The sequence below is a fragment of the Colias philodice genome, chromosome 13 (assembly GCF_061535455.1).
Source record: "Colias philodice isolate Cphi_HAF_F1 chromosome 13, ilColPhil1 Martin Lab GWU primary, whole genome shotgun sequence".
Lineage (NCBI taxonomy): Eukaryota > Metazoa > Arthropoda > Insecta > Lepidoptera > Pieridae > Colias > Colias philodice.
In genome coordinates this window covers 1,872,111-1,898,194 of record NC_143098.1, presented here as the reverse complement: position 1 = coordinate 1,898,194, position 26,084 = coordinate 1,872,111, and the positions used below count along the sequence as shown (strand labels likewise).

The 26,084-nt window shown below is 34.9% G+C and overlaps 1 protein-coding gene across 2 annotated transcripts in view; it reads left to right on the top strand.

Moving 5' to 3' along the window:
* Positions 1–23,913, top strand: part of LOC149483207 (5-hydroxytryptamine receptor) — a 66,113-nt gene extending 42,200 nt beyond the window's left edge. Inside the window, exons 2-6 of one of the 2 annotated variants that reach the window (XM_089702164.1) lie at positions 5,320–5,383; positions 11,801–11,977; positions 20,739–20,872; positions 21,272–21,381; positions 22,607–23,913. In XM_089702164.1, the coding sequence (XP_089558290.1) occupies positions 5,338–5,383; positions 11,801–11,977; positions 20,739–20,872; positions 21,272–21,381; positions 22,607–23,528 (1,389 nt within the window). In that variant the 5' untranslated portion in view covers positions 5,320–5,337 and the 3' untranslated portion in view covers positions 23,529–23,913. Of the gene's footprint in view, positions 1–5,319; positions 5,384–11,800; positions 11,978–12,587; positions 12,665–20,738; positions 20,873–21,271; positions 21,382–22,606 lie in introns of those variants that run through there. The other variant, XM_089702165.1, reaches the window with a different exon arrangement.
* The last annotated feature ends 2,171 nt before the right edge of the window (positions 23,914–26,084 follow it).

Sequence of the window (26,084 nt, the reverse complement as noted above, 5' to 3'; positions counted from 1 at the left end):
ATCTATGGAGAAGAACCGGCAAGAAACTCCATAGTTGTTCATTCGACATCGTTCATTTTGACATGAAGTATGGCCTAAAAATTGGTCAAAATATAATTTAGAGCAACATTCATACATATATTTTACTATACATACTTCATAAAGAATTCAAAGTCTGTAAAAATATATAAATGTACAAAATATATAATATTAATACTTACACAAAAAGTTGCACCTATACTCGCGTCGGTCTCATGGACCGATTGGCGCCAAATGCTATGACACGTGAACTTCTGCCGACCACGCGACGTGCACTAAAATGAAGTTAGCCCCAAATCCGGAAACTAGCAAGGAACTCGACTTCACAGGATTTACCTGCATAAAAATAATTACGAAAATGTGTTTCGTCGGTCTCACAGACCAACGCGCGAGTATAGGAAGGTTAAAAAACGTAGCTTAAGAAACACAGCACATCACAGCGCAGTACAGCGCAGCATCGTTTAATTGTTAAAAAAACGTAGCTTAAGAAACACAGCACAGCACAACGCAGTACAGCGCAGCATAGCTCGATGTTGATTTGTCACCCTAAGACGTTGTCACGTCAAAATCCAAAAACGTAACTCAATCCACAAACAACATTCCTAATGTTTACTCCCAAAAAAAATAAAAAATGTTGTGTGGTTTTATGAAACCACGGTAAAAGTGAAACTGTTCGAACGGTTCCGAACACTGCTTTGTGTAGCGCATGTCGCGTGTATCGCGGCTGCCGAGTAGGTATATTTATTTATTTATTTATTTATAATCTTTATTGCATACAACACAAATACAAATTTCACACACACAGACAGGACATTAGATGCAAAGGGCGGTATACCTACTCGGCAGCCGCGTGTATCGCGTGTATCGCGGCTGCCGAGTAGGTATACCTACTCGGCAGCCGCGATACACGCGACATGCGCTACACAGACCAAAAAGTTTGAGACGATGTAATAAAAGTTTCACTTTAATAACATTTCACTTTAAATTTTCACACAAAAAACGTTGCTCAGTCAACCCTACGCCCGTATAAAATAATAATTGCGCAGGCCGGTGTTCTTAGAGTATAAATGTAAGTTTGTTGAATATAAACAAACGAATCCCAGAATTCATTTGCGAATTCGTTCCGAGAAACGGATGGTCGGGTCGTTTGCGAGTTTGAGGAATAATAAACGTCGACTTTTGTTTGTGAGGGTCTAACGGCGGGGGCACACGATGCGTTGCGGCGCCGCAACGCTAAGATTTCACCGTGTCAGTGGGCACACGAGCGGTGCGGCGCCGTAACGTTGTTTTGTCGCAGCGGCGCCGTAGCAGCGTTGGACAGTCAGTCCTTCCTTGTGACGCAAAACAACTGAGCGCTGCCGCTCCGGCGTCGCATCGCATTCACCCCTCCCCGCCTCGTCTCGGTGGTTGCAAGTCCGGTGCGGCGCCGGAGCGCATCGTGTGACATGCCACAGATATTTCTATGTAAGACGACGCAGCGACACCGCTCCGGCACCGGACCGCCGCCGCAACGCGTCGTGTGCCCCCGCCGTAACTACATCTGTACGCCTGCGTTGTTGAAGACGTCTGCGATGATAATAAAGATACAGAATTATTATATTTTCTACTAGTTAGGACTCTTGGATAGGTCTAGATAGAATGTAAGACGAATAAAACGAGATGAAGAATCATAATTTTTTTCCATATTTTTTAGAAAGAAAGAAACATTTATTTATCAAGGACAGCACAACACACGCACACACATAGACATAAAACATAAAGAACATAAGAAAACACCATAACAAGAAATAGCAACAACAATAGAGGAAAACGCTTAAATTTTAACATGTTTATTTGAAGAAAATATTTTACATATTGTACAAAGTATTTTACACATGTTAATTGGAGTTCACGCAAAACAATTAATTCATGAATTTATAGAATTAACTAACAATGTATCTTACAAACTCTCAACAAACAAAGCAAAAGAATCCTTTCACTTTTAACGCAAACACGAATGAAGTTGTTGCGAAATTGACAGCGGCACCAAATGTTCAAATCGATCAGGAAACAGATGTATGAATAATGCATCTGCCCCATACCCCATTAGAGGACTTCACTTTGTCTTCTAGTAGATTAAATTGCCATGAAACATATCATACTTAATATAATAATCATAGACAAAAAATAACACATACAAATAGGGTATAATGCAGGAAAATATAGAAAACTAGCTTTCCGCCCGCGGCTTCACCCGCGTTTTCAGAGAAAAACCCGTTCCCGTAGGATTTCCGGGATAAAACCTATCCTATGTCCTTTCTCGGGTATCAAAATATCTCTACACCAAATTTCATGCAAATTGGTTCAGTAGTTCAGGCGTGATTGAGTAACAGACAGACAGACAGAGTTACTTTCGCATTTATAATATTATTATTATTATGGATAAGTAAGACGAGCACGTCAATTTATCAGAGTGAAGGTTTATGAAAATAAATGCATAAATGTTTATTATTATTATACGGCTAACGGCTGCACAGATCTCTATCACTAAATAGTATAAAACAAAGTCTCTGTCCCTATGTCCCTTTGTATGCTTAAATCTTTCAAACTACGCAACGGATTTTGATGCGTTTTTTTTTAAATAGATAGAGTGATTCAAGAGGAAGGTTTTAGTATTTAAAGCTTAGACAAAGCGGGCGAAGCCGCGGGCGGAAAGCTAGTGAAATTTAAAACACAGATGAATTACATTCTGGATTTAAGCATAAATGTCGTACTTTGTCCAGTTTCAGAGTAAAATATATACAAGTAACACATGTAACTGTAAAAAAAATGTTCATTCGTTAACTCCGAGTAGTTATAATTATCATAAGTTTAAAACTTCTTTTTAACTACCATTAACTACTGTTGAACATGTAGAACAGTAAGACTAATTAGAACTTATAGACCGACTTCGCTCTTAGACTAGAATGCAAAGTCATTAGTCGCCTACCAACTTGTTATAAGTTTCACGCTAGTGGAAGATAATTTAAAACGAAAGGCAAAATCTGTTTGCTTATTAGTTATTACATAGTGATTTTTACCAGCTATTCCGCGCTTTTTTGAGTGCAAAATCAAGTGTTTCACTGCTCATCAATCAAGTGCTCATGTTTTAGTTTGAAAAAAGGACAAAGTGAAGTATTTGTATGACTAATGTGTTGTTCGTAAAAGTTCTATTTCTATAAAGTTTCATACAAATCCGTTCAGCAGTTTTGGTGAAAGAGTAACAATCATAGGTACAGTACATAATATCCATTCTCACAATTTTTCATATTTCATAATATTAGTAGGATGTAATATTACAACTGTATAGATGTATATTGTCCCCTTATTTAGATGAGGAACATTGTTTTTATGACGTAACCCCAAAGTTTTTATGAAAGAGTTTTCGTTTCAAAACATTTCATGTAAAAATAACCATTAAGTACAAGAAAACATTTAAAGAAAGGGTGCACCCTACATAGATGTGTAGTAATGATTATAATTAAGAATTTTACCATAATTGGTTATAGATAAATATTATATGCACTAAATAAAAGATTTCATTAAAATGCACTGCAAACCTTTTTCTATTTCTGAAACTCTAGTTCATGGCTATTGAGATAAAAATAGTTTTGAGAGATATTGTTCAAGTCTTTTTTACAATTAAATCTTTTTAAAAATCACCTTCTTATAGATAAAGTATTTATCACATAAGCACTAAAGAACGCTTTAAAAGTCTTGTTCTACTCATTGATTTTTATTAAAATAAACAAAGAGCTTCACAAAAAAACGTGCTTGAATTTGTCATCAACTTGACAATACATTTGTACGATATATCAGTTAAATACGCACGCCAAAATGCCATTACGTAAAGTACCGTATTCACAAAATACAACGTTATTACTTATTGTAAATCATTACGGTAATAAGTACGAAATCATTGCATGGCAGTAGCACATGCTACCGAAAGATATCTCACGTGTAGTGAAGTACTTTGATGGATTTTTCAAACGTTCATGTACTATGTATTGTAGAAGTCAGTCAATGGGCAAAGAGGTTACCTTGACGTCTTAAAGCAGTATTAATACCAGTGTGGGACGGTGATGGCACTAGATGACGTATATATAGCTCTGTCTTTCTTCGACATTGCAATTAGAAATTAACTCCAGTAGGCCGAGACAAATGGCAGAAGAATAGAATAACGAAGTAATAGAATCTGCTATCGATACAAATTGACATATGCTTATGACGTTTTGCTAAGGATTCGGTCACCCTACCAACGACGACGACGACCACGAACAAATTTTTCATCGACTCGATACAATCGCTTATGTCAATAATTAGCGATAGCAGTTTCGTTTCCTTGGCGTCTCAGATACTTGACTAATGTCCCAGATTAGAAATAAACAAGAAATAAAGTAATCAAATTCTAGACAGATAATAAAAGAAAACCAATGAAATAGATGTCAACTACATCGCCGCACACCCCGCAAGCTGCGGTTCACTTTTACTCTCGTTCGAAACTGAGTTCTTGTTTAGAAACACTGTTTTAACGAAACTATTCAAGCTGCACGTTATATGCGATTTTAAATTGAAATTTAAAACTTGTGCGACGTACTATAGAGGCGTACAAAACCGAACGGGCAAACTTTATAAAAATCCAACGACTCAAATGAACTCTGAAGTTCGAAACTTCTTTATTCACTGCCATCAAACACCCTTTTATATTCGCTATAATGTTTATTTAAAAAGTATTTGCATTCAAACATTTTATATGAGAAGTTTAAACTTCATTTGAATATTGCAGCTAACGTTAAAAATGGAGCGCATAAAATGCGAGTAAATCAGGTTTATGCTCATAATTTTCCTTGCCTTTTCAAATGCTAACTCTTATACTTATAGAAGTATTTAAGTGTGTGCGTTTATCAAACGAAGCCTCGGGCTGTTTGTTTATGTATTTTAAAAGCCATTTGTTTTCTAGTTTCTTTAAAAGTGGTTATTGAATATGAAAAAAATTCACATGATACCTTATATTTTGTCTCAATATAAGTATATTTAAATTTACAATATACTAGCTTTCCGCCCGCAGCTTCGCTCGCTTTGTCTAAAATCTAATAAAGTAAACACTCAAACTTCCTCATGAATCAATCTATCTCTTTGAACAAACCTGATCAAAATCCGCTGCGTAGTTTTTAAGATCTAAACATACAAACACACACACAACGGAAAGCGACTTTGTTTTATACTACCTATGTAGAAGAAATATTATAAATATGTATAAAAAAATTGTGTGTTTGTTCACAGGAGGACGAGCGGCCGACCATGAACTTATCACGAATAGAAGCACGTGGGATCAATGTTACCAATTGTGAGTATAATCTATTTATATCTATACTAATATTATGAAGCTGAAGGGTTTGTTTGTTTGTTTGTTTGAACGCGCTAATCTCAGGAACTATTGGTCAGGTATTTTGGATTTGAAAAATTCTTGCAGTGTTAGATAGCCCATTTATAGAGGAAGGCTATTGGCTATATATCATCTCGCTAAGACCAAAACGACACGAAGACACGGGGGTGAAACCGCGCGGAGCAGCTAGTCGAATATAAAAATGAATACCTTTTCTCTTGGTCACGGCATCACGCGTGAACAGCTGGACTAATTCCTTTGTTGTTGTTCGTTAGTTGCGCGGAAAAAAAGACAACGAGCATTAATTTTATATTTATTTAACTTTCTATATTTAACAGATTTACTGTAGCAATATATTAAATTTATCATAGCTTATTGCTAAGGAAAATACATTAAGATCCAGACGTGAGCGAGATCTATATTATTTATCTAAATAATAAATCTATCCATAAGTTTAGATTCCTTGAACAAGTTTCCATTATAGCTGCGAATTTGAAACATGAATCAAACCTTTTCTGCTTCAGTTTTAGTCCGTAGCTCTTCCAAGCAAACAAGAATTTCCAATTCAAAATTCAATATCAATCATTATATGTCCTACTAGCTTTCCGCCCGCGGCTTCGCCCGCGCAGTCAAAGAAAAACCCGCATAGTTCCCGGTCCCGTGGGATTTCTTGGATTGCGTCAATTTCCCGGGATAAAAAGTAGCCTATGTCCTTTCTCGGGTATAAAAATATCTCTATACCAAATTTCATGAAAATTGGTTCAGTAGTTTATGCGTGATTGAGTAACAGACAGACAGACAGAGTTACTTTCGCATTTATAATATTAGTATGGATTTAACGACAATACTTAAATCTTCATTACTACACGTGGGAGCATAACGTTAAATCCTAACTTAACATCATAAAATTTGTCTACCAATATGCTAAACAGTCAATAACATATTTATTGACTTGACTGGCCGGTTGGCTTGGTTGGCAGTGGCCCTGCCTTCCAAGCCAGAGGTCGTGGGTTCGATTCCCACCCGGGGCAAATATTTGTGTGATGAACATATATGTTTGCTCTGTGTCTGGGTGTTAATTATCTATATAAGTATTTATTTAAATTATATATGTATGTTTATCAGCCATCTGGTTTCCATAACACAAGCGAAAGCTTAGTATGGGATCAGATCGTGCCGTGTGTGAAAATTGTCCTGAAATATTTATTCACACATTAACTTCTCATGCCAAAACTCCAGTCTTAGCGGATAAATTACAAAAGAGATAATTTAAATTTCTAGTGAATGAGAAATTGCCCTAACAGCTATTATATTTTATTTATTCACAGTGGGAACCAATAAAGATCTAACAATGATACGGTATTCATCTCAGCTGACTTATTACTATAATGGACCGATTAGTATTGTTAGAAAATGTTTTCTCATTCATTAAGAAATAACACGATCAAAAAGTGGATAAAACTTATCCGTCCAATAAAGTATTTATTACACGGTAATATTAAAATGTCACGTAAACTGACAAATACGGGAAATTAGAATACGTTTTTAAAATGGAAGTTTTATACATTATGTTTAATGGTAGTTTTATTCGTCGAGAATAAGTTTTATCCAAGCATTGAAAAATCGGCCCTTAATGTAATTTGTCTATACGAGTCATTAAAAGTATGATATTACCAAACAGAGAGTTTAATGTTTTTATTACATTTCTACCGATTTTGTAATTTATTCGAAAGAACCACTTTTTTGTACATTACCTTTTCCGTTGCCAATATGACATTAGATACTCGTATATTATGCTCAATGATATATTACTTGTTTAACTACAATCACAAATAACAACTACATCCTACACAATAAACAAAATTTGAATTTGAGTTTACAACAATGCGATTGTTATTTGTTATACTTTTGAGTTAACAATGCTTCACAATGGAGCAAGTAACCAAGCTAGTTATGTTAACTTTTCTACAAATGATCCCACTTATTTGCTATTATTCCACTTACATTATTATTTAAAATTTATGACCAAATTATTATAGGATGACCAAATTATCATAATTTAATTATAGGAGGCTCAGTCATTTTAGTGAGTAGATTTAATTAGAATGACGTCGCCTATTTCTGCACCATTAGGGGATTCATTTAATTGTTATAACAGCGTGATTAGGAAAGTTCTAAACTATTTAATTTTGATATTATTATTATTATATTAGTACAAGTACCACGCCGATAAAAGCACGGGAAGCTGGTATAGAAAGCTTATATTATTCTGGTACGTCAGAAACAACACTGCTAAGTTTCATCAAAATAAATAGGAAGCTGTTATTTCAACATGCCAAACATCCTTCAATTTATTTGTATAAACACGCTACCATGCATACATTAATCTACCCAATATGAGCGTGAACCAATTCGCAATGAAGCCTGAATAAATACGGATTTGACTAACATAACGCCATCTTAAGCCCGGAAGAAAATACTCTTTTCATTTGTCATTACTCATTAGACTGGTAACCATAGAGCGAGCATCCTCGCGAAGCAATGGCTGCGCGAAGCTCGGTCAGTATGAACGTGATTCGATCGAGGAAAGGGCGTGTTCCTTTATTATAACATATCGACATCTGAAGAATAGAAGAAGATAGTACTTTCATTTTTCATTAAACTGGTTCACACAGAGTGAGCAGACTGGCGAAGTAATTGCTATGCGAAGCTGAGTCAGTGTCAACGTAGATTCGGTCGAGGAAAGTGCACGTTCCTACATTTTAACCCATTGAACCCCAAGCGGCCCGATCGGTCCCAGACACAATAATTTTCTATTGTGTCTGTGGTTCCGGGGCTAGACGCATTAAATAACATATCGTCATCTTAAGAAAAGAAGAAAATAGTACTTTCACTTGTCATGCCACAGAGCGAGCAGCCTCGCAAAGTAATAACTGCGTGAAGCAGCTGAGTCAGAGCTCGTGGCTCAGCCGAGGAAAGCGCGTGTTCCGTATTTCCATCTTAAGCCCAGAAGAAGATAGTCCGTTCATTTGTCATCACGTGGCCGCCGAGGCAAGTGACGTCACACGCGGTTTCCTTGGTCGAGTCACGTCCACACTGATCTTCGCTTGGTGTACCAATTGCTTTGCGAGGCCGCTCGCTCTGTGTAGACCCGCTTATTCTAGACATTCCATTAACGAAGCCGAGTTAAAGCGTTTGTGCGAACTTAATTAGCTGTAAACTGCGATTACAGCCATTATAATTTAGCCGGATTTCGGATAAATATAAATTAGGTAGCTTTTATAAATGAAGTTTACAGTACATTAAAAGATTAATTAATTTTACTATCACTGGTATCTTAATTGTTAATAAGACAAATTGACAGTGCGATAGCTCAAGGAAGCGAGGAATTATTGAGTTTTATTATCTAGAGAATAAGAGCTATATTTGATACTGAGTAAAACTTTAATTATCTATTGCACGCCTCATAAGCGAAGCGTTGAGGTGGGTACTACTGTCACTTCGCGCAAAAAATCTGATTTTTCAAACTTAAAATGTCTTTATGTATCATACATTGCACTTGTAAGATAATACATACACACACATATTAAGAAAAAACACTATTTTTAACATTCATGATATTTTTGATGTCATTTTTGTTATTTAAACTAGTTAAAAAACAGTTTAAAAAAGTTCTGTCTTGGACGTCCGTGTGTCTGTATGTGCGGAGGATTTTCTTGTTAACACGATAGCGACCGAAATACTTTACTAATCGAGTCTTTTTTTTTCTCTTACGCTTGAGTATGCTCAGGAATAGAACCCTTTCATTTTTCAGGGTCTGATTCGATGTGGTTTAATTGTTATTAAATAAACAAAAATAATAATTAATAAATATTTATTAAAAAAAAAATTATGAGGCGTGCACTTTTGGATTTTCCAAACTATTTTCCTCTGTACTCTATTATCTAAGCGATTGTTTACAAATTAAATTATCTAGCAGACCAGTATCGAATACATTGTATATGTAGCTGTATATGTAGCATAGCTGTATATGAGAACTACTAATGAGAAAGTTTTTCTTTCTTTAAGCTGTTCAATAATTACATTTTTCTGACGTTTTAATGATTTTCTGTTGAATATTCGAACAATTACTCGCTATATAAACTAAGGACATTCCGTTTCTATGCCAATAAATTCCATACAAACAACTACATTTTCACTAACAGTTCCTTACATTCAGTATATAATATTTGTAGTATATTCCACATGAACGCAACCATGAAGATACCCTACAGTTGACTAAACTACGACAAAACCAAGTACCGTATTGCGTATGTCAAAGGCCATTGTAGACCATTGTAGACCATCAATACATGATGGCCAATTGTCTACAAATGATAGAGAATTCAATATACTCTGCAAGTCAAAGTTCTATTCACTGTTCATATAATCCTTGTATGATAAACTACCGTCTACTAGCTGTTATGTCGTATTTCTTCCCTTATAAAATAAGTAGAGTAATGAGATACTATATGTGTACAATTTTATTTTATCTTTGTGCAATATTTGTACATGTTACGTCTTACTGTAACTTTCACTATTGTACCACGCCTACTCTCCTACTTCCCAGCTCTCCTTTGCTTCTTGGTTGTCTGGTAGAAATCGCTCATGAGCGATAAGACCGCCTACTGTACCTTAACCTCTTGTGCTGATTTTTATTGTCCTTCTGTCAACTTCATCTGTGTGTACAATAAAGTGTTTTTATTTATTTATTTATATGTGTGAGCTGGATTATAAAAACAACATTCATGTCTAAAATATTGAAAAGATATTTGCGCCTGTAGGTAAGAAGTTTTTGTGTCCCGTGAAAATTCTAAAATAAAAATTTGTCGTAAAAACTGTTTTCTTATATAATAAGAGCGTCCAATAGTTATTTACTATTATTTCTTATATACTTTTTACAATAAAGTGTTTTTATTTATTTAATTTTAGTAAACAGATTATAAGCATATATATATAGATACAGTCTGCAATAAAAAATGTGAATTTGGGTCAAGCATTAAGATGACCACAAGATGACTATAGATGAATTAACAAAAGCAAGCTATTCCGTAAGTCAAAGGTTGAGGTCAAAGAATTGTTATTTATTATTTAAACAAGAATCTTTTTCGTTATTAAATAGATGTTTTAAACTCATTCAAAAGCTTTGTTTTGTAGAATAAACCTGTTTTATTGAAGCTATAAATTAATTGCATCTAATGGACTTAGAGAATAGTTGTTCTATTGTGTGCTACAAGTACTAGGAAGTTTCAGTTTAATCTATATATTATATAAAATGAAACCCGTTTTCCTTGGTCACGACATCACGCGTGAACGGGTGGATCGATTTCGATAATTCTTTTATATTATATTCCTTGAAGTACGAGGATGGTTCTTAAGTAGAGAAAACGTAAATATGTACCACGAGCGAAGCCGGGGCGGACCGCTAGTTAATTATAAAAATAAACGTAAATATACGTTATCATATTATAGTGTTCTTACAGACTAAAATGATCAAGACATTTTGGCTATTAACTCGAAATATCTATTTAGTTCAGTCAAGATAGATCTAGTTTTACACAATATATAAAGCCTAAGATAAATAATACTGTTGTAAATTAAGCCCCTTGTACTATAACTAAGGGAGAATTGGAGATCCCAATCTCTATGTACTTTATGTACAAAGTGTCATCCTGTTTCCTTCTAGGAACGTATGGCAGATGTATGTCACCCATAGTTCCCCTAATTCACTGGTCCATTTTCTTTACAGAATAGGTATTGGTAAATATTTTCTTTCCCTTCTAAATAGTAATGTTTCTTAGAGTTAATTTGACTTTGAAATGGTTTGAAGCTCTTTAACATCTTCCATATTATTAGAAGCATTCTAATCCTGCTTATAAAATATAATACTAACATAAATCTATACTAATATTATAAAGCTGAAGAGTTTGTTTGTTTGTTTGGACGCGCTAATCTCAGGAACTATTGGTCCGATTTGCAAAATTCTTTCGGTGTTAGATAGCCCATTTATCGAGGAAGGCTAAGACCAACAGGAGCGGAGCCATTCGGCTGAAACCGCGAAGCGCAGCTTGTATATTATATTGAAACGTTTAAGTCTAGTTGTAACCACACTTGCTACAAACCGTCTTTTTAAAAAAACTTAAATAGACCTGGTCTAAACGCAGACTGGTTTTTGCACATGCTTTAAGTTTAATACTGTTTAAGTTTTATAATGTACAGAGGTTTAATCTTGTCCTTATCTATTATCCTGCTGTATGGTTAAACGCTTAAACATGTTTTGTAATAAGGCGGTAAGAGATCAAGTAATTATACAGTTTACATTTAACCTATTTGTTCTAGATGACTCGACAACCGAGTGGTACGATCCCAACTGTTCATGGGTGGACGCGGTGTCGTGGGGCTGCAACGTCACTCTCAACGTCACCGGCAACGCGACCAGCACTGACGTCACGTCGCTCGTCCTCATGGCGGTCACGTCCGTCATCCTCGCTCTTATCATCCTCGCTACTATTATTGGTGAGTCCTTATGTCAACCCACTAGAGTCTACAATAAGTAGTGTAACACCACACCCCGGACACTCCATACAAAATTATCGTTTTGACAGTCACACTGCAAATGTGTGTGTTAACGCTTTATGGTTGGCACATTTGTGACTAGCGTAAAAAAAATCGCGTTTTTCTGATGAAATACATCCGTAAACAGCACAATATCTAACCATTTTCTACAAAAAACGATAATCACAAATCCAAAATAAAAAAATTACTTTAAGTCAATTTGATTAATGTTGTCAATCTTCGTTGCGTATCGTCCTTGTAGAAAAATGCGGACCATTTTTATGCCTGATCGTGCGGGGTGAGGTAAGTGTTTAATTTTGGCGGGAGGCGGAGAGTGTCCGTTCTGTAGCGTTTAGCTACTATTATGTATTCTGTGTTCTAGAGTCTATAAAATTGTCAAAAATGTGACCAGCACTGACGTTATGTCGCTCGTCCTCGTGGCGGTTACGTCCGTCATCCTCGCTCTTATCATTCTCGCTACTAAAATTGATGAGTCTTTATGTCAACCCACTAGAGTCTACAATAAGAAGTGTGACACTAGAGTCTATAAAATTGTCAACAAAGTGACCAGCAATGACGTCACGTCGCTCGACCTCATGGCGGTCACGTACGTCATCCTCGCTCTTATCATCCTCGCTACTACTATTGGTGAGTCCTTATATCAACCCGATAGAGCCTGTAATTACTTAGCAACAGTGTGACCAGCACTGACGTACGTCGCTCGTCCTCATGGCGGCTTCGTCCGTCATCCTCGCTCTTATCACCCTCGCTACTATTATTGGTGAGTCCTAATGTCCATGCACTAGAGTCTAAATTTGTTCAGCAACAGTGTGGCCACCAATGAAAGTCATGTCGCTCCCCATGGCCTTATGTAACCACTATTCATGATAATAATCGTGTTCCATAAACGAGAAAAGCTGATAATCATATTATATTATCCAAATTAATTATTATTATTTATGAATAACTTCTCCATATACCAATAATATTACGAAAAATCCAGGTAATGTTAAAAAATAAGCTTATAACAATGATTTAGCGTATTTTAACTTCCTCATATAAATAAAATTTGAAAAACCTCCATAGAAAGAGTTAAAAAGCTTTTAGCGTGTTTTCCACTGAATTTGGGGGATCATTTCATCTCCCCTGAACGCACTTATAACCGTTTGAAACGCCTCTTATCATCGCGAAAGGGTGTTGTGACGAAAATTTAAAAAATAACCTTAATTGCTTCCGATATCGTCGAGATTTTCTCAAAATATATTTTTAAAAGTAATGAAATAAAACGTATATATAGTTGATTGTACTTATAATTATTATGTTTATAAAGAATGAAAATATTTGCCAAAAAATGATAAATTGGATGATGTTATCAGCTAGTGGTGAAACTGACCCTCGATATTAATACCATACTAACCTTAAAAAAATTAGTAACAAAACTAATGAGATCACGTACAAATCCAAATAGGTACATAAGTGAATTCATAAACATGCTAGGACACTGTTACACGGTTATCAGCCAGTAACACAATATCATAAATAACTACGTTATAATATTATGTAAATACGGATGATTGTCTCCTACGTATTTCAAATTGCTTCCTCCACGCATTCCTCTGTAACATATACCATAATCTTATTACAATACAGAATGTCTAATCTATTGTTCATAATAATACATACATGCAGTAGAACTTAGGTGAGCGTTATTAGAATGAGAGCATTTCGTCGAAGGAGCTATACAAATACCAATTAAAACCTTCCTTAAATATCGTTTATAATACCTATGACTTACTTCAGGTGTATACCTTAAAGATCGTCTATAATACTTATTAGGTAATAGGTATTATAGACTCACCTAACCTACCTAATTATCAGTAATTACTTCGCGAGTTCGTTTGCTTAAAACTATTGCGCAGGAACTATATTTACTACTACAAACTTCTTAAACTATTAGAATTTAGAACCATAGAAATAACTAGAACCGTTAAGTATTTTGTTAAACATGACAACAAACCTTCTTTACTTGAACCAACCAAATAAAAACTGCTTTGTTCCATGTTACACGTAGAGCCTATGTTCAGAGTCACCAAGATAGTACTATAATACCGTGTCAGCATTAAACCAGTTCAGTTTTGCTGACATTTCCAACAAGATCCCGTCTTCTGAGATCGTGACATTATAGTGATCATATAGTTCGCTTGCTACAGACAAATGGCTTCAATAAATGCATTTGTCACTCCTTTGACGTTGTTCTTGATCACCTTGATAATGGCGGGGCGATATAAAATGTATTTTAGCGTATAACACATTTATAGCTCTATATATAGCTACCACTTCTATAGACTGCACCACTACCTACCATCAGGTACGATGCAGTCAAATGCCTGGCTATCTTGTTAAAAAAATAATTTAATATTAACTATAATATCTTCGTTATTTAGAAATGGTAGGTAAATGTAAAAAAGATGTGTAAATGCAAAGTACTTTTATAAGAAGCCTAATTGAATAAATAAATGTTTGAGATTAAGTTAGAATGGGAACTTTTTAACTTGTGAAATTTCAGCATTGGGACCTAATTGTCGTTTAGTAGGTATTGGAAAACTTAACAATAACAGTTGCAATAGTTACTTTTGCTACCTGTGTGTTACATATTCGAACAGCCTGAATCGATTTATTACTAACAGTAATTTTCATGTTCATTTATCAATAATTTCCGTGCACCAATTACAAAATAACACTAGCTGTGCCCCGCGGTTTTACCCGCCATGCTCCGCTCCTGTTGGTCTTAGCGTGATGATATTATAGCCTATAGTCTTCCTCGATAAATGGGCTATCTAACACCGAAATAATTTTTCAATTCGGACCATAGTTCTTGAGATTAGCGCGTTCAAACAAACAATCAAACTCTTCAGCTTTATAATATTAGTATAGATTTAATATGCTACACATTCGAAGCGTTTCAATTGATTTATCTACTAGCATTTTCATGTTAATTTATCAATAATTTCATCATTCCGTGCACCAGTTATATAATAACATAATAACGAAATGTTTTCCGCTTATTAATTGCCAATGACAATAATAGGGGCATAATCCACAATTTCTTTGTAATCACAGCCGTGGACGGACTTGGCAGAGTTAGTTGGAACTGTTCCAACTCGGTTATATTAACGGGGAAAAGTGCCTAAATGATATTCCAAACTATAATGATATACAGATTTGTTTAGGGAAGTTATGAGTCCAATCTTGATGTAATGAAATCATTTATACCTACATATGATAAGCGCAGTATTTCGTTCATAGTGAGGTTATTTGCTATGTTTATCGTGAGTTTAGACGATGGATTTCATGGAATTAGAAGAGAGATGATTGTTATAATGATCATTGGTCCTTATTAATGTTATATTTAGTTTTATTATGATGATGTTGCCACAATTTAGTGGTTCAAAAATTGGTGAAGCTGTCTATTGCGCTATTATTTTTTAGATAGATACTATGATTAGAGCACATCTTCATACAAGAAATATAAATCAATACTTGTTCATGTAAGTGTTTTGTATAACATCGGTCTATCAATGTGATCGAATTGGTAGGGAAAATTTAGTAGTAAAAGAAATTGGGTTTGCGCTTATACTTGTGCTCTGTGATATATCTTTTATTGCGTAGTAAGCTAGTCATAAAAAAATCGCCACTGTAAAAATTCGACCAAGAGAAATATTTATTTTAAAATGAGTATGTATAATAAATTTAAAATAGCCACCGCAATCAAAACAAACACTGTAAATATTTATTTTAATTATAGCGTAATCGATTTCAATATCCTGCCATTATAGTAATCCTTGCGTACTTTAATTAAAAAAAATAACTTTTTCATTTGCGCAAAAGAAATCAAACGTCAAACTGACAAGACGTTGACGTGACATCAAAGGCGATTCGGCGCCAAAAATTAAATAGCGCCAAATGAAAAATTGTTCCATAGGGACCTAATTAAAATCCCGACACGCCTTGGCTTTGCTCTTAAAGAAATCTATTAAAAAGAAAATTGAAAACAACAAACGTTAATCTCTCTGGCACATTTTATGATAAGCGACGGGACTTTTTTAATTTCGTCGACGCAATTTTTGCGAACGGAATTCACATGTTTTGCTAAATTGCACAGATTACTAAATTGCTTATTATGGTAAACGCCAATTTTGTCATTAACAGATTATTAATTTTGGTAAATTGCATTAAACTCATTTGTTCGTGTACTGGCTCTGACGTCATGCGGGCTAGATTATCTGTATGTATTGTCTAGACGACCCCTTTCTATTAAAATAACATTTATAACTGTTTCAAAACTATTTAATAATATTTTGAAAGTATTCATCCCTCTCGCATAGATATATAACTATAAAATCGATACTTTAATAAGTCGATATTAGAGAAAAGGAAAAGGATTCCAATTTTGACGATATTTTCTTAAACAAAAAAATAGTATAGATAATAATAGTAGGAAAATACATGGAAAATACCAATATTTTTTTTTATCTTCTTTCTGAAGGCTATTGCCATTTTTATATCACTGGAACACGACATGAGCTTTGATTTAAGGATCTTCAAAAGAACAAAAGAACGAATTATCACCTAGATCGTATATAATTCGACCTTTATAAATCAACATTCACTAACATTATTCTATTTTTCTTTTGTAGCTACATTTTTGTTAAGATTATGAAACCGCTGTTCAAAAAATAAGTATATTAGTTACAATGAAATTATTTTATCCCAGATTTTTTAATCGGGAAGATGAGAAAATACAAGCAACACCCACACTCGATCAAGGATAAAAGTCTACCTATACGACCATGGATAATCCATTTGTATTCAAGCTTTCAATAAAATGTGTTTGTTTTTGTAAGAGACCCTCTAATTATTAACATTAGTGTCATTTCATACAAATACAGCGAAATAAAGCGCTTTACAACGCAATAAAAACAACTGGGACTCATCAGAATGGAATCAGTGGCAGAGTGCTAGGTCAAGAGATTCGGTTGGGCTATTAAGCACGTAGTAGCTATACTTTTCAACGATACTCTTGTAAAAACGTTTCAAAGGCTTAAAGCGCTTCGAGTGCATTGTTAAATGGATAAACTGTTTGTTTTAACCGACTGTGGAGTTGTGTGTCTTGAGTACATTATTTCGTTCTTCGTACTGTAAATAGGTAATTTATGTTGATAGCTATGTTTGGTTTGTTCTTAGATTGATTCCATCCATCTGGAAATCATAAATCATAGTTTTATGTTTTTTAACTATTAGTATTCGAATTGCGAATTTAATAACAAGTTTGTACAGAAAATTGAAGAGATAAAAATGTTTAAACTTTATAATTTGACACGCTGTAGGGTTTAGTACGGTTTATATTACAGTTTAGTTTTCCAAATTTTCTAAATTACGACAAAGGTAGTAAGTACCTCCTATCTCAAAGCATTTTTATAATAAACTAGCGGTCCGCCCCGGCTTCGCCCGTGGTACATAATATTTACGTTTTCTCTACATAAAAACCATCCTCGTACTTCAAGGAATATAATAAAAAAAGAATTATCGAAATCGGTTCAACCGTTCTCGAGTTATGCGCTTACCAACACATTTTGCGATTCATTTTTATATACAGGGTGTAATCGTTAAGTGTGCACAGGCGATTATTCCGTAACTATTACAGATATCAAAAATCTTTAAACTGATATCGAAAGTACTTAACCTAATGAGTAAAATGGCCATAATAAATTTTTAAAAATAATACGAGAAATATCTAAAAAATTAACTTTAAACCCTCCCATACATTTAGTATGAGATATGAATATCCCATGTACATGAGTTGATCCAAAAGTAATGACAATCAATATTAAACAAGGTCATTACTGTTAAAATAATTATGTATTTCTCTAGATAGTCTTCTAACTAGATAATATACTTCGATATTTTTTTTCCTTAACTTATAAAAAAAAAACTTTGACCTTCATCTACAAAAACCCCTCAAAATCGGCCATCACTTCGCTGTCGTCTTAAAATTTCTTGTATCGACGGTGTTTCTTGTGCCGAGGTAAGAGATAGAATTAACTAGGAGCTAGATCTTACAAACAGGGTGGGTGTTCAAGCATTTTCAATGCCGATTTTTGATTGGCAGCCATCGCAACTGACGCTTTGTGATCTGGTGCGTTGTCTTGGTGAACCAACATTCAAGACCGAAGTTTGCCATGTCTCTTTTTCTTACTAACCTACCCGCAATCTTTTAATTTGGTCTGTGTAGTAAGAGCCCTGTGTAGTAGTGGCTACCTTCTTAAAATATTCCACATTTCTTCAGCGTCCCAAAAAACTACGGCTTTAATCTATCCCACTAATTTTCACTTTGAAAATCTTCACCGTCACTTTGGAAGCTCGCATCCAGGCCATTGATTGTTTCTTGGTTTCAGCATAAACATGGTGAACCCAGGTAACGCCCATGGTCACAAATCGTGACAAAAAATTATCTTGATCTCATTAAAAATTTAGAAATTCACCCTCTAAATGTCGAATCGTTGTTTCTTCTTTTCGTCGGGAAACATTCTGGCTCGCACTGTTCACATTAAAATTAATGTTAATACTTGGAAACGTGGCCTGTAGATATAATTTTTTTGTGATAACTTAGTGATTACATGAGCAAGCATAAAACATTTATTTTATATTTTTATGTGCACAGGAAATACCCAATTATCATTACTTTTGGATCAACCTATACATTTAATATGAAAGATTTTAGCTTTTTTTTTGTTTTTTTGGTTTTCTGCTTTAATTACTTCGCAAATTTGGAGGGAAGTTCATTTAGAAACTGTAAATAGACCTCCTCATTGTATTGCACAATAAGGACGTCACTTCGAAAATCTACTATGAATACAAAATGTATGGGAAATAAATTGTATGGGAGCGTTTTATGTAACATTTTTGGTTATTTCTCGTTTTATTTTAAAAAAATTATTATGGCCATTTTACTCATTAGGTTAAGTACTTTCGATATCAGTTTAAAGTTTTTTGATATCTGCAATAGTTACGGAATAATTGCTTGTGCACACTTAACGATTACACCCTGTATAAGATTCCAAGTATTACCGACATTAATCTATAGAAAAGTAATACAAAAGCAAAATGACCTTTACTATTAACACTAAAGACGTCTCATATTATCTTGGAACTTAACACAATATTCATTCAGTAAAACAAAGGCAGTGTCTGTTATCTTGGAACAGACTTCGACAATGAAGATAACGAAATAGTTGTTATTGGAAGCGACATAGCAGAGTTACAAGTAAATATCATAGTATAAAGAGAAAAGTAGGCCGACACCCGGCGTGGAGCGTACGGTACCTAAACTCGCGAAGCGCAGGGTTGTCACTTGTCACATTGATATTTTTAACAATTGTATAAACAAATACCGCTCACAGCAATGGCACGGCCCTCACGAGACCGGTCCTTGAGAAGGAACCGAGCGGCGTTGTGTGCGTGCGTGCGTGCGTACAAACGGCGCGATGTGTACCTTTGTTCGAAGATAACTTACTTTTCTCTTTATACTGTGTAAATATTCTCTATATATTATTCTCCCATGGGTCAAGGGTCGCGAGTGGGAAAAAGTTTGCAGTCAGTTTGAATTTTGTATGGAGGTCGGGTAAGGGTGTGGACATAAAGTGCGTAGTATTTGCGCAAACTAGTTTAGTGCGAATATTTAAAATGGTCGTAGATTTAACTTTAATGAGGTATAAAAGGTAGATGAATGTAAACAGGCTTATAAATGTACATTTTAATATAAGTACACTTACTACCCTCATAAACTATGGAAGCGATTTTCAGATGATGATGACATATGTACAATGTACATATTTCTATTGTTTTTACGGCTATCAACAAGCAAACAATTAACTATAAACAACAAATGCATCATTCTGCGGGACAAATCTCTGAGGTTTTTGTTTATGTTTTTAATTTATCTGAAATTTGTATTTTTCTTTTATACTTAATAAAAAAAATATTGGTTCACATAAATAATCATTTAATTAAACCTGACAACTAATTAACATTAGTTAAAATAATCCAGTATATACAACCGAAAAAATACACAACAAACCATAATTTTCATCAAAAAATACACTCGATCAAGTACCAAAAACTTTCAGTCACTGTATAACACCCTTAAGGTCATTTAGGAGGGCGCTATCTGAAAGGTACGGGATTTGTTATATAGCTGTCTGTACTGAATGAAATTCTCTTTCACTAGTGTTGATATGGGGTGCCAAGTCTAATGGAAGGCTCTATGATACATAGTTACTGAATTTTCATGTTGGCGGAATATTTATTTTTTACGGTATCGATAACGAGCACGAGAGAGGTAGTTCCGAGGGTTTGTATAGCCTATTCATAGTATGGAGAATGTTATGTGAGAGTAAATTAACAAAGGGTACAAAAAAATATGGATTATAGTGGCAATAAACACTTTCATTAACTTTTTTTTTCAAGAATGATATTACAACTTTTGTATAACTTAAACAATCAAAATACAAATATCGTTTGCTTTTTAAAAGTGCTCATTTTCTTTATGTTAAGATTTTAAACACTCCGTTCCACTTAAATCTATCAGCTACGAACGATCATACTGTTTAAATAAATCTTTTTACAAATAGTAATAGTCATTAATTAATTATTTTGTTCCCAGGTAACGTGTTCGTTATAGCTGCAATAATAATAGAGAGGAATCTACAGAATGTCGCGAACTACCTCGTCGCGTCGCTGGCGGTGGCTGACTTGATGGTGGCGTGTCTAGTCATGCCATTAGGAGCTGTGTATGAGGTAATGTATTTAATAAAAATATCTGTATAACTATCATTTAATTTATCAAGTCTATTTTACTTAAAGATGTTGAAGGCAATTTGAATAAGTTATTAACGTATATTATAAATAAGGCTGGCCCATGTATCCTTCTTTGTGGTACTCCTTAAATAAAATGCAAGTTAAATTGAATAATAAATTGATGTTTTAAAATATAATTGTATCGTTACTTCAGTCACTTCACTGATACCCTTTCGTATAACGAATAATATTAAATCAAACTAGTGAAACAATTTAGTCCCAAACACAAATTACAACAAGTCGAACGTTTCAATTCAATCTATAAAAGCGACAACACAAAAGCATCAGTCATCCCTTGAAACCGCAATAGTGCAAAAACTCAATCAATATCACTCACAGGTCAGCCAAGGCTGGATATTGGGACCCGAGCTGTGTGACATGTGGACGTCCAGCGACGTGCTCTGCAGCTCGGCATCCATACTTCATCTTGTTGCCATCGCCACTGACAGGTAATAGCAATTAATATAGTAAATACAAAAAATCAGGCTGTAATAAGATTATATTATTTAAACAATTATTTCTTTCTTTCTTCTTCTTTCTTTCTAAAGTAACTGATCCTTGAGAAGTGTTCAAAGTTTGAAGTATAGAGTGTCAAAATCATGTTTAAGGGAGTCAGTTAGTTAAAAAGAAAAATATGAATAGGCGGCTCCACATAGAGCGAGCAACGGTGTGGGTATGTAGATTAGGCTTGGTCGAGGAAATCGCGTGTTCCAATGTTTTCAAATAGTTTCTTCAGTCGTGCCATGTCCACATAGATCGTTCTGCATCTGGCAGCAATTGCTTCGCGAGGCTGCTCGCTCTGCGTGGACCTACCTATTCATGAACTGTACGTCGTGTATGCTAGTATGAGTATATCGATCGGAGGATGCACCGATATAAAGTTTAGATTGAAACTGTGGGTGCGTAGGTTTAAACTGCTTTTATATCCCTACAGAACTGATGTATTTCTAAGTACTACGTATTAACTAAAATAACTTTAACACGTATGACTTTAAAATACAAATATACATTATACATAATATAGCCAAGTATTATATTATTCATTTGTAATGTACAAGTAGCAATGTTACTAGTTACTTGTACATTTGATCGCTTAGAAATAAAAAAAAATCAAAATTTAGCACTCAACACGTAAAATAAAATCTATGCAATGGATAGTTCAAATACCTTTGTTTATAGTCAACTTGAAAGCTACCAAACTAATTTCTAAAGATAATATAATATTTATAACTACACAACATTGAAATAGGACGATATTTAATCTACAATACATTAATTAATCTCGCCAAATATCCGACAATCCTAAGAATCCGAGCGCATTGTAACACTATTTAGTTATATCCCCAGTTTCCACAGAATGCTCTGACGCCAATCCTTGCATTCCGCATTCCATTCGCATCATAAAGTAGCCACAGACGCGAATAAGTGACGCAGATAATGTGTATTGGCATTTATCCTAGCTACTGTCCTCGAGCGTTAACGTGATGGTCGTTTGTTATTGAAATTATGTCGCATTAGGTATTGTTAGATATTAATGTTAATATCTAACTTAACGTGATGTACAGTTGATATGCGACAAATGACCATACAATAATAAAAAAAAGAACATAATACGTAATTTCCTTCAAATATTCCTGAATTATTCGACGCTTATGGTTTGTTTTTTTTTTCTAGGTACTGGGCTGTCACAAACGTCGACTACATCCACATAAGAAATGAGAAACGGATCTTCACAATGATCTTTCTCGTGTGGGGAGCAGCGCTAGTCGTCTCTCTCGCACCCCAGTTAGGCTGGAAGGACCCCGATTACCTCGCAAGGATAACACAACAACAAAAGTGCCTCGTTAGTCAAGATCTCGCGTATCAAATCTTTGCAACGTGTTCAACGTTCTATGTCCCCCTCACTGTAATCCTTATCTTATACTGGAAGATATTCCAAACAGCACGGAGACGAATAAGAAGACGTCGAGAGCCGCCACCCGCTCGCCCTACATCAGCTGACGGAGCTCCGCCTTCAGGGAGGCCAGTACAATCAGCAAGAGACCGAAGGTTCGTAAAGAAACGATTTCTAAATCTCAAGAAATGCAATCAGCGCACAAGAGCAGAGACGATTGCCGCTGCGTTGTTACTAACTGAAGGTCAGAGCACATCAACAGTGGACACGCTGGACGAAGAGCCACGTACCACTGCGTTTACAATAAACGAAAAATTACCAGCTGCTGTGTCTCCAGAAAAGTCTTCCTCAACCGTTACAAACGGTTCTAAACCTGAACGATCGATCGTTCCGGGTCCCTCGCAAAAAGAAAAGAAAGAATCTTTAGAAGCGAAACGTGAAAGAAAAGCAGCAAAAACTCTTGCTATTATTACTGGAGCGTTCGTGTTCTGCTGGTTGCCATTCTTTATAATGGCGCTAGTGATGCCAATATGCCAAACGTGTGTGATAAGCGACTATCTAGCGAGCTTCTTCTTATGGCTCGGTTATTTCAATTCTACTCTCAACCCTGTGATTTACACGATATTCAGCCCAGATTTCCGCCAAGCGTTCGCGCGCATTCTCTTCGGTACGCATCGCCGCGGTCGCAATAAGAAATACTAAAATATATCGCTATGTATTTATAGAGAGGACTATTTATCATCATAATTGTATATTTCGGCTTGTATGTTATACATACCCGTTTGTAGTTAGTGTAAATATAAGTTAGATAATTGTAAATAAAGATATACATAATACGATATAGAATGTTGAGAATTGTTTTTATAGTTTATGCTAGCCGCGACGGTGTCGTTCCGAGTCCAAAGCGACATCGCCGCTCGCTCTAAGGGCCACCGTCCACCAATGCGGAGCAGAGGAAATAACGCGAAAATACCTTGAGTTTCTGATACAATCGTTTATTTTGTTTGTCAGCCGCTGTCGCCGCATCGGTGGCGTGTGACCCTTACGTTGTTCCAGTGACATTACGAAATAAATATTCAAATTATATCACGCAACCGACTTTTATTGCATTCCTGTATGCCGCTCATATTGAAATCGCATTTGAATAAAATTCATCCAAGATATTTTACTTGTAATTTTTCAGTACATAAGGGGACAAAGGAACGCAGGTGCGAATTCGTCTGATCTAAATTTGTGATAAAATGAATAGAAAAACTTTTAAAGAATCTTTAGAAATAAAGATGAAAGAGAGTTATCAAGGCTATTAATGTTTCGTTAAATCTCAATTTATTTCTGATTACCAATAATATAAAGCATCAGCTAGTTTATTATCGATCTTGATTAGAAATAAACATAGTATAAAACAAAGTCGCTTTCTCTGTCCCTATGTCCCTATGTATGCTTAAATCTTTAAAACTACGCATCGGATTTTGATGCGGTTTTTTTTAAATATATAGAGTGATTCAAGAGGAAGGGTGTGTAATTTATTAGATTTTAGATAAAGCGGGCGAAGCCGCGAGCGGAAAGCTAGTTAGAAATAAAACTGTGCGTCTTTTATAGACGTCAATACATGTTTTATATTTGGTAATTTCTGTATTTTAAAGGGATAGTAAACCATTAGTATCAATTATATACAATTTATTGAGTAGTTAGGGTTGGTTATGTATTCATTATTAGGTGTAGAACATTCACACAGGAAATAGAAATCTGAAGAAAAGGTTTTGAAAAGGTTTGTGCCGAACAAAATATGAAAATAATACACACAAACTTGATGATAGTATATTTTTGAAGAAACATATTACGTTATACATACACACACATTACACCAACCGAAACATTGATTATTTTATTATGCCTTTATTATGACGAAACATTTGCATCTACCTTCATAATACTCAGTTTAGATAAAACTTCCAAAAAAGTGAACATCACGTTTCGCCTTCAATAATTCATCAAGAACTCATTCTTTCGCTAATACAATATTTAGGCTACGCAACTCTGAAACTTTAGAAGAATATTGAAAATAATTTATTTCACCTTTCCTTTCAGAATATGTTAATTTTATTCCACATTAACATTTCTCCTACTACTTCAATAATAATTAAAGAACTCAGCTGCAATTTACATTTCGAAAGTGACACTATAAAAGCGTGCATACAATTTACATAAGTAATTTTATAGTTGCCAGTGTCCACTATTTAACAATACTTAGGGCTGATTTTTCAATCCTTGGTTAGTAGTTATTCGTTGAATAACGTATTAAACTACCATTTCAAAAATAAGTATATTCTTTGCCCGTCTTCGACAGATTACGAGTGACATTTTAACATTATCGTGTAATACTTTATTGGGCGGATAAGTTTTAACCATGGATTGAAAAATCGGCCCTTAAAAGGTGCATTTACATCAAACGAGCGAATGCTCATCCTAACCGCACTATGTCAAATTATTTTAGTGTAAACAAGCATAGAGCATTCTTTCGTTGTTCATAATGCGGTCGAAAAGATTCTATGCAATGTTCTAATACTGAAAAACACTGAATACGAGTTGTCATTTACACTAAAATATCACGAAAGAATGTTCTTGCCTGGCTCTAGTAGACCGGGAGATACTGACACAAAATTTCGAGTCATTTGTAACAGGATGGCGGTTCTACAGGGGTCTTAGTACGCAATGTTAAAAAGAAAAATGATGGTGTGATCGCTGGTATCGGTGGTTTAGTCGCGTGGGCGTTAGCCGAACTCGTCGGAAAAATAGCGAAAGTCAAACGATTTGTAACACAAAAATTTTAGTATTTACCGATAGCCCATAAAAAAGAAGTAGGCGGTAGTGTCATGCCATACTTTTCCGGTGTGACTTACAGCCCGCCATACCGACGCGAATATGTTGATTTAAATAAAACAATTATTCAACCATTTGTACCAGGCTAACTTTTGCACAGGTAACCATCGTCGTGCAGCCATTTACGAAAATCGCCATGCCATACTTTTCGGACGATTCCAAATGGTCGCCATACCGCCGAAAATCTGCAAAAAAAATTTATTTCGCCAAACTTTTTGTACCAGTATTGCATTTGGATTTTTGGAGAGTATTTGATAAAATGTGACCATTATTATATTTGCCATACTTCTAGTAGGGGGAAAAAGTGCTGTCATACTTGAAAAATTAATTTAGTATGAATTTATATAAGTGAAGATTTCCAACACCTAGATCTTTGAA